We start from the raw sequence: 9,849 nt of genomic DNA on the forward strand, positions 1-9,849 counted from the left end.
AAAAAAAAAAAAAAAAAGAAGTATCTTCAACTAGAACAGGAATCAGCAAATGATGGTCTTCGGGTGCCTGTTTTTGCATAGCCCACAAACTAAGAATGGCTTTTACATTTTAAAGGATTGGAAAACAAACAATATACAATAGAAACTATATGTGGTTCACAAAGCATAAACACTTCCTATTTGCAAACATATACTTCACAGAAAAAGTGCTAGACTCTGAGCACCAAGAAAGCAGGGCCACGTACATCTCGCTGTCTCCCCAGAGCTTGGTACACCCCAGGCCTGCCATATGTGCTTAGAAATGCTTGTTAAATAACTAAGTGGAGATGTTACCAAAGGATGTAAAAGTAGGGGAAAAAATTAAGACGTTAAAAGAGTAACAAGTATGACCAACCTACAACCAACCTTATACTGAACAGGAAACAGTTGAAAGCATTCCCCTTGAGAACAGGAACAAGACAAGGACGCCCACTTTCACCACTTCTATTCAATACAGTACTGGAAGTCCTAGCCAGAGCAATTAGACATGAAAAAGAAAGAAAGGGCGTCTAGGCCAGGCGCAGTGGCTCACACCTGTAATCCTAGCACTTAGGGAGGCCAAGGCAGTCAGATCACCTGAGGTCAGGAGTTCGAGACCAGACTGGCCAACATGGCGAAACCCTATCTCTACTAAAAATACAAAAATTAGCCAGGCGGAGTGGCAGGCGCCTGAATCCTGCCTACCTGGGAGGCTGAGGCAGAAGAAATGCTTGAACCCAGGAGGCAGAGGCTGCAGTGAGACAAGACTGTGCCACTGCACTATAGCCTGGGCAACAGAATGAGAGACTCCATCTAAAAAAAAAAAACAAAACAAAAAAAAGAAGAAGAAATAAAGGATATCTAAATCGGCACAGGAAGTCAAACTGTCGCTATTCACCAGTGATATGAACATATACCTAGAAAACCCTAAAGACTCATCCAGAAAGCTCCTAGAGCTAATAAATGAAGCCAGTGAAGGTTCAGGATACAAAATCAATATACACACATCAGCAGCACTGCTGTACGCCATCAGCAACCAAGCTGAGAATAAAATCAAGAACTCAACCACTTTTACAACAGCTGCAAAAAAATTAAAATACTTAGGACTATACCTAACCAAGGAGGTGAAAGATGTCTACAAGGAAAAGTACAAAACACAGGTGAAAGAAATCATAGACGACACAAACAAATGGAAACATGTCCCATGCTCTTGGATAGGTAGAATCAATATTGTGAAAATGGCCATACTGACAAAAGTAATCTACAAATTCAACGCAATTCCCACCAAAATACCACCATCATTCTTCACAGAACTAGAAAAAACAATCCAAAAATTCACATGGAACCAAAAAATATCCTACAAAGTCAAAGCAAGGCGAAGCAAAAAGAACAAATCTGGAGGCATCACATTACCTGACTTGAAAATATACAACAAGGCTACAGTTACCAAAACAGCATGACACTGATATAAAAATAGGCACCTAGACCAATCGAACAGAAGGGAGAACCCAGATATAAAGCCAAATACTTACAGCCAACTGATCTTCAACAAAGCAAACAAAAACATAAAGTGGGCAAAGGACACCCTTTTCAATAAATGGTTCTGGGATAATTGGCAAGCCACATGTAGAAGAATGAAACGGGATCCTCATCTCTCACCTTACACAAAAATCAGCTCGAGATGGATCAAAGACTTAAATCTAAGACCCGAAACCATAAAAATTCTAGAAGATAACATCAGAAAAACCCTTCTAGACATTAGCTTAGGCAAAGAGTTCATGACCAAGAACCCAAAAGCAACAAAAACAAAGATAAATAGATGGGACTTAACTAAAAAGTCTCTGCACAGCAAAACAAATAAAATCAGTAAACAACCCACAAAGCGGGAGAAAATCTTCACAAACTATGCATCTGACAAAGGACTAACATCCAGAATTTGCAAAGAATTCAAACAAATCGGCCAGAAAAAAACAAATAATCACATCAAAAAGTGAGCAAAGGACATAAACAGGCAATTCTCAAAAGAAGATACACAAATGGCCAACAAACATATGAAAAAATGCTCAACATCACTACCATTTGATCCAGCAATCCCACTACTGGACATCTCCCCAGAGGAAAAGAAGTCATTATATGAAAAAGACACTTGCGCACAATATTTTATAGCAGCACAATTCACAATTGCAAAACTATGGAACCTGCCTAAATACCCATCAGCCAACAAGTGGATAGAGAAAATGTGGTATAGGCCAGGAGTGGCGGCTCATGCCTGTAATCCCAGCACTTTGGAAGGCCAAGGCAGGCGGATCACGAGGTCAGGAGTTCGAGACCTACCTGGCAAACATGGTGAAACCCCATCTCTACTAAAATTTTAAAAATTAGCCAGGCATGGTGGTGCACACTTGTAATCCTAGCTACTCAGGAGGCTGAGGCAAGAGAATTGCTTGAACCCAGGAGGCAGACATTGCAGTGAGCTGAGATCGTACCACTGCACTCCAGCCTGGGCAACAGAGCGAAACTCTGTATCAGAGATAGATAGATAGATACATAGGTAGATAGATAGATAGAAAGAAAGAAAATGTGGTGTATATATACCATGGAATACTACTCAGCCATAAAAAGGAACAAAATGATGGCATTAGCAGGAACCTGGATGGCATTGGTGACCATTAATCTAAGTGAAGTAACTCAAGAATGAAAAACCAAACATCATTATGTTCTCACTTACAACTGAGAGTTAAGCTATGAGGACACAAAGGCATAAAAATGATATAATGAACTCTTGAGGACTCGGGAGGAAGGGTGGGAGATGGGTGAGGGATAAAAAACTACATATTGAGTACAATGTACACTGCTCAGGTGATGGGTGCACCAAAATCTCAGAAATCACCACTAAATAAATTATCCATGTAACCAAACACCACCTGTTCCCCCAAAACTACTGAAATAAAAATATACATATAGGCTGGGTGCAGTGGCTCACACCTGTAATCCCAGCACTTTGGGAGGCTGAGACAGGCGGATCACTTGAAGTCAGGCATTTGAGAGCAGCCTGGCCAACATGTTAAAGCCTCGTCTCTACTAAAAATACAAACAGGGGCCTATAATCCCAGCTACTCAGGAGGCTGAGGCAGGAGAATCACTTGAACCCAGGAGGCAGAGATTGCAGTGAGCCCAGATCATGCCATTGCCCTCCAGCCTGAGTGACAAAGCGAGACTCCATCTCAAAAAAAAAAAAAAAAAGGTTTCTATTTGAAGCTTATCCTCTCCACTATCAGGGAATTGTTTTCCAATTATTCTGTCCTCAGAACTACACGTTCAAGTTGAAAAGAACATGCCACATCCAAGATGGGGAATAAGGTGGGGGAAGAGGAGGAAGTAGGGCAGCAGCTGAATCCTCACCTGTAACACCTGCTGAATGCTCCGAAGCCAAGACACACAGTGCTGCTGGAATAGCTCTGTGGGACTCTCCCCTACCAGCAGGGACAGCAGACACAGGCCCTCGAACCTTCGAAGAAACAAGAGAGTCATGATAAGTGGGCAGAGGCTAGACTTCCGAGACAGCGACTGACTGCTCTTTTATTCTCACTAGGCTACAGAAAGACTTCACTCCCAGTCCACTGTGGTTTCCAACTCCCGAAATACTTGGAGTGAGGTGGAAGAAGCAAAGAAAGAAGGCAGCAGAGGTAATCCCAGGGGAAATAGGACGTCTGGGAGCTGGAAAAGGTAAGGTTCAAATCAAGTGAGCTCACACAAGGAATGTAACTGTCCACATTCTTGGGAATAGAGAGAGGTCTTGAATCCTGGGGGCGGTGACAATGAAAGGAAAGATGTACATATGCCCACTTCCTAAGGGAACACGCCCCTGGAGAAGAAACAGGGCCAAAGACTTACCGAGTTTTGATGGAACTGAGACGTGCATTACTGAGACTCACCAATGCCCCAAGAGCTGAAAGGTTCTGGGGGAAAGAAAACGGGGAAGCGAGTCACAAACGGGATGTTAAAAATGCAGAAGATTCTCCAAGCCCTTCTCTGTCCCAGCACCCAGGAAGCCTTTCTGAAGTTGCACCTCCTCTGAGGCCAAAAGGCCATCCCATTAGAAGCCTTAGGCTTTTCCCTTTTTCCTGTGGGAAAGGCTGTTTCTCCGCCTTTCCTCGAGTTATATTTCACCTGATCCCTCCCCCCATGCCCCACCCAAGTAGTCCCAAACAGGACAGCCCAACTAATCCTACTACCAGACTTCAAAGATGGGTCTGCTTCACCTCTGTATGTCTGGACAGCACCTAACATAGGATACATCCATAAATGCTTTTGCTGAATGGACACTGAACTCATCCATTATCCTTCCTTCACCCTCAAACAAATCCTCCTCCTCCTGTTCCTGGCTTCCTTACAGCTGTAAAAATGCCAACACAGACCGAGTCAACCAGAATCCTCCTTCCAGTTCTCCCCTTCTCTCGCATTCTGGAAGCCCACGAAAGATGCTTCCTCAACAGCCTCCCAGGTAACCTCTCCATGCCCCGAATGGCCAGCCTCCTCTCACGGCACCCGCATCTCCCTAACGGCATGCATCGCTCCTTCTTCCAACACACACACTATGCACGAGGTTAGGTGAAGGAATACAGAGCTGAACAAAATTAATAAGGTGTCTCCCTTTTGTGGAGGGAAATGTTGATTCATTTGTTCAATAAATATTTACTTCACATGGCTGGGAGCGGTGGCTCATGCCTGTACTCCCAGCACTTTGGGAGGCCAAGGCGGGCGGATCACGAGGTCAGGAGAGCATGACCCTCCTAGCTAACACGGTGAAACCCCATCTCTACTGAAAATACAAAAAATTAGCCAGGCGTGGTAGTGGGCGCCTGTAGTCCCAGCTACTCGGGAGGCTGGAGAATGGCGTGAACCCAGGAGGTGGAGCTTGCAGTGAGCCAAGATGGCGCCAGTGCACTCCAGCCTGGGCAACAGAGCCAGACTGTCAAAAAAAAAAAAAAAAAAAAAAAAGAGCAGTGACACTGGACAGAAGGTAGGAGGGAGACGAGGGAAAACGTAGGGGCAAGTGCAGGGAGGCTTATGAGCTACTACTCTCAGCTCTACCCCAGTTCAGCAGCCACATTCCATCCACAGGAAGGATACTCCACAAAACAGAATCCACATGCTGTTTTCTTCATTTTATCCAGACCCATAATGATTTTCTTTATGTCACCACTTTTGCTGAAGAGTTCGTAGATTTGTTCTTCGGTTGTGTAAAAAGAAAGATTTCCAACATATAACGTACAGCTTTTCTTCAGTAATTTTTCTTGTTCTTCATTGTCACCCTAGAATTTCAAAGAGAGACAAAAGTTAAGCAACTTCAGAGCCTTGCTTAAATAGTATTTCTAAGCATGGTAGAAACATTCATTAATTCTGATTTGGAAATCAAATTCTCTCATCCCAGCCTACCACAAATCCCTTGCTCAAAAAAAGGGAGATGTTCACATCCTGTGAAGCACTTATGCAAAGTCCAGACTCTTAGTAGAGACAAGGCGCAAAAGTTATACCGCATACAGCAAAGTCACCCTACGCCAGACTGCCACACAAGCGGCTTTTTCCCTGCACACGCCATCTTCTCAGCAGTGCATCCTTTCAACCAAGGTCAAACTCTGGACCTTGACCCATGTATGACAAAGGGCCCTTTTACACTCTGTAGTGAGAAATAAGTGGAGTTTCAGAGTCCCCTTTTATAACCCCATAGAGACTGTTCACAGCAACAACTCTGATGCTTTACATGCTCATGTACTTTTTCTGAATTGAGGAAAAAAATGTAGTGATCACTAAAAACAAAGCAGAGCTCACTTTCCTAATGGGCTTCCAAACTGGGATGACACGATGAAGCCAGAGATAAGGATATAACTGGGCTTCATCCAACACACCTGACAAATCCCTGGATCCAAAATGGCTCATCAGGGTCGCGCACAGGGGCTCACACCTGTAATCCCAGCACTTTGGGAGGCCGAGGCGAGCGGATCACGAGGTCAGGAGATCCAGACCATCCTGGCTAACACGGTGAAACCCCGTCTCTACTAAAAAAAAAAAAAAACAAAAAAACAAAAATATTAGCCGGGCGTGGTGGCGGCGCCTGTAGTCCCAGCTCGCCAGGAGAATGGCGTGAACCCGGGAGGCGGAGCTTGCAGTGAGCCGAGATCGTGCTACTGCACTCCAGCCTGGGTGACAGAGCCAGACCCCGTCTCAAAAAAAGTGCAAATCATGCCTGGCACTTAAGCATCTAAAAACTGGACTGGCCGGAGTCAGTGGTTCACGTCTGTAATCCCAGCACTTTGGGAAGCCCGGGCTGGTGGATCGCTTGAGTCCCAGAGTTCGAGACCGGCCTGAGCAACACAGGGAGACCCTGTCTCTACAAAAAATTAGCCGGATGTAGTGCGAGAGCCTGTGGTCCCAGCTTCTCAGGAGGCTGAGGTGGGGAGGATCAGTTGGGCTCAGGAGGTTGAGGCTGCATGAGCCGTGATTGCGCCACTGCACTTCAGCCTAGGCAATAGAGCGAGATTCTGTCTCAAAAAATAAAATAAATTGACCTAATTTTTTTTTTTTTTTTTTTTTTTTTTTTTGAGACAGAGTTTCGCTCTTTTTGCCCAAGCTGGAGTGCAATGGCACGATCTCGGCTCACTGCAACCTCTGCCTCCCGGGTTCAAGCAATTCTCCTGCCTCAGCCTCTCAGGTAGCTGGGATTATAGGCATTCACCACCATGCCCAGCTAATTTTGAAATTTAGCAGAGATGGGGTTTCTCCATGTTGGTCAAGCTGGTCTTGAACTCCAGACTTCAGGTGATCCACCTGCCTCAGCCTCCCAAAGTGCTGGGATTACAGGTGTGAGCCACTGCACCCAGCCTCCGATTCTGTCTCAAAAAAGAAAAATAGGCCAGGCGCAGTGGCTCACGCCTGTAATCCCAGCACTTTGGGAGGCCGAGGCCGGTGGATCACCTGACGTCAGGAGTTCGAGATCAGCCTGGCCAACATGGTGAAACCCCGTCTCTACAAAAAATACATAAATTAGCCCAGCGGTAGTGGCATGTGTCTGTTATCCCAGCTACTCTGGAGGCTGAGGCGTGAGGATTGCTTGAACCCGGGAAACGGAGGTTGTGGTAAGCGGGGATGGTGCCACTGCACTCCAACCTGGCAACAAAGCGAGACTCTGTCTAAAAAAATAAATAAATAAATAAATAAATAAATAAATAAAATAAAAATAAAAAGAGCGAAGACTATGAGATGACAGCACACTTGGTATTTCTGAAGAACAGCAAGGAGACAAATTGTTGCTGGAGAAAAGTGAGCAAGGTGGAGAGGAGTAACCAACGATGAAGGTAGTAGGGCCAGACTGTGCAGAGCCATATAGGTGATTACAGACTTTCGCTCTGAATAAGATAAAAGCCGTGAAGGGGAGAGAGAAATTGAGCAGAGGAGTGATAATATCTGACTTCTGGTTTGCCTTTTTTTTTTTTTTTAACCAACAGCATTTGTGTTGTCTTGTTGAGAAGGAAGAAGCACACAGATGAGGTAGGAGGTTACTGTAATATGCCAGACAAATGATGATGCAGCTTGAAGAATGTGGTAACTGTGGAGATACAGAGCAGTCAAAATCAGGATGTATTCTGAAGGCACAGCCAACAGGATTTGCCATCAAATTGGATTTGGGTGGAAAATAAAAAGAAGGGTCCAAGATAACGCCAAGGTTTTTTGCTGAGCAACTAGAAAGATGAAGCTGCCATTCACGAAGAAGGGAACTAATGCAGGAGGAGCAGGTTTGGGGATGACAATCAGGAGTTCAGTTTCAGAGCTGTTCAATCTGTGATGTGTATTTAACACGAAAATGGAGATGCCAAATAGCCACTGGGTAGACAAGTCTGAAGAGAACTCCTGGCTGGAGATGCAAACTCAGGAGTTGTTGGCCTTGAGACTGGATCAGTTCACTAAGGGAATGAGAACAAAGAGAGAAGAGAAACAGTGCAAGCACTGTTGTAGGCACTCAAACCTTCAGAGGTCACAGAGGTGAGGAGGGATCAGCCTTTACTGGAAAGGAGTAACCAGTGTGGTAACAGGAGAATCAAGAGAGGAGAGGAGCTGGGAGAGGTGACTCATGCCTATCATCCCAGTACTTTAGGAGGCCAAAGTGGGAAGACTGCTTGAGCTCAAGAGTTCAAGGCCAGCCTCAGCAACATAGCGAGACCTCTTCTCTACTAAAAATCAAACAAAGTAGTTGGGTGTGGGCGCACACACCTGTGGTCCCAGCTACTCAGAAGGCTGAGGAGGGAGGACTGCCTCAGCCTGGGAGATCAAGGTTGCAGTGAGCTATGATAGCACCACTGCACTCCACCCTGGGCAACACAGCGAGACCGTCTCAATGAAACAAACAAAAACAAAAAGACAGGGGAGAGACATCCCAGAAGTCAAGTGAAGACAGTTTTTTAAATAGGAAAGTATAATTAATTGTATCAAATGGTACAGATAAGTCAAATATGATGATCCAAATTGACCTTTGAACTTAATGTCTTGATGGACACCAGTGATCTTCAAGAGTTACCATTTCACCCAGCAAAGGGTTGTTTCGGCAGCATTGAGGCTAAAAGCCTGAATGTAATGAGTTCAACGGAACAACCATCATAGTAATAATTCATTCAGGGAAGAACCTTTAATAGATGTTAAAATGAGTGGGTGAAAGGTTGACAAGATCTAAGATATTCACATTATCTCCCCCCAAGACACTTAATTACAAATGAAAAACATCATACCGTTATAACAGTGAAAACACCTGGCAGAGACCCGCTTAACCTACAGCACATGCTCCTGATAAGATGCACCAAGAATGACACATCATTTCTGCAGGGTTTTTTTCTTTTTTGTAGAGACGGGGTCTTGCCATGTTGCCCAAGCTAGTCTTGAACTCCTGCGCTCGCTGATCCTCCCACTTCGGCCTCCCCACTAAGCCTCTGAATCTCATGCTGGGATAACAGGCATGAGCCACTGCACCTGGACGACTTCTGTAGTCTTCTTGCTGAAAACGCACAAAGCTCCAGTTTAATTTGTCTGCTGTTTCCTCATGATTAGATTCCAATCTGAGGGGCATCCTACAAAATAACTATCCTGTACTCTTTAAAAATATCAAGATCATAAGACAAAGGCGGAAGAACTATTTCAGATTAAAGAAGACTAAAGAGACATTATAACTAGATGCAAGCTGGGCGCAGTGGCTCATGCCAGCACTTCGGGAGGACAAGGTGGGTGCATCATCTGAGGTCAGGAGTTCCAAGACCAGCCTGGCCAACATGGTGAAACCCCATCTCTACTAAAAAATAATAAAAATAAAAATAAAAAATTAGCCGGGCATGGTAGCAGGCGCTTGTAATCCCAGCTACTTGGGAGGCTAAGGCAGGAGAATCGCTTAAACCCAAGCGGCGGAGGTTCCAGTGAGCCAATATCATGCCACTGCACTCAACCTATGTGACAGAGTGAGACTGTTTCAAAAGAAACAAAAGCAAAACAACAACAACAAACTAAATGCAATGTGTGACCCTGCATTAAATCCTGGACTAGAAATTTTGTTGTTGTTGTTGTTATAATGGGTGCCTTTAGGAGAACTGATGGCAAAACTTAAAAAAGATCTGCAGGTTAAATAATTTATTGTACCAATATTAATTCTCCGATCATGATGATGGAGTGTGGTTATGTAAGAGAATGTCCTTGTTGGCCGGGCGCGGTGGCTCAAGCCTGTAATCCCAGCACTTTGGGAGGCCGAGACGGGCGGATCACGAGGTCAGGAGATCGAGACCATCCTGGCTAACA

General features: G+C 44.8%; 1 protein-coding gene across 2 annotated transcripts in view; it reads right to left on the reverse strand.

Annotated features, from left to right (window-relative positions):
- Window positions 1-9,849, reverse strand: part of PELP1 (proline, glutamate and leucine rich protein 1) — a 33,051-nt gene that overhangs the window by 15,124 nt on the left and 8,078 nt on the right. For both annotated transcript variants that reach the window (XM_011980428.1, XM_011980427.1), the window contains exons 2-3: window positions 3,913-3,977; window positions 3,421-3,526 (exon numbers count right to left, since the gene is read on the reverse strand). Coding sequence is in view for 1 of the 2 variants with exons in the window: in XM_011980427.1 (XP_011835817.1) it covers window positions 3,421-3,526; window positions 3,913-3,977 (171 nt within the window). In the remaining variant the exon portion in view is untranslated. The remainder of the gene's footprint in view (window positions 1-3,420; window positions 3,527-3,912; window positions 3,978-9,849) is intronic.

Source organism: Mandrillus leucophaeus, unplaced genomic scaffold (assembly GCF_000951045.1).
Source record: "Mandrillus leucophaeus isolate KB7577 unplaced genomic scaffold, Mleu.le_1.0 Scaffold212, whole genome shotgun sequence".
Lineage (NCBI taxonomy): Eukaryota > Metazoa > Chordata > Mammalia > Primates > Cercopithecidae > Mandrillus > Mandrillus leucophaeus.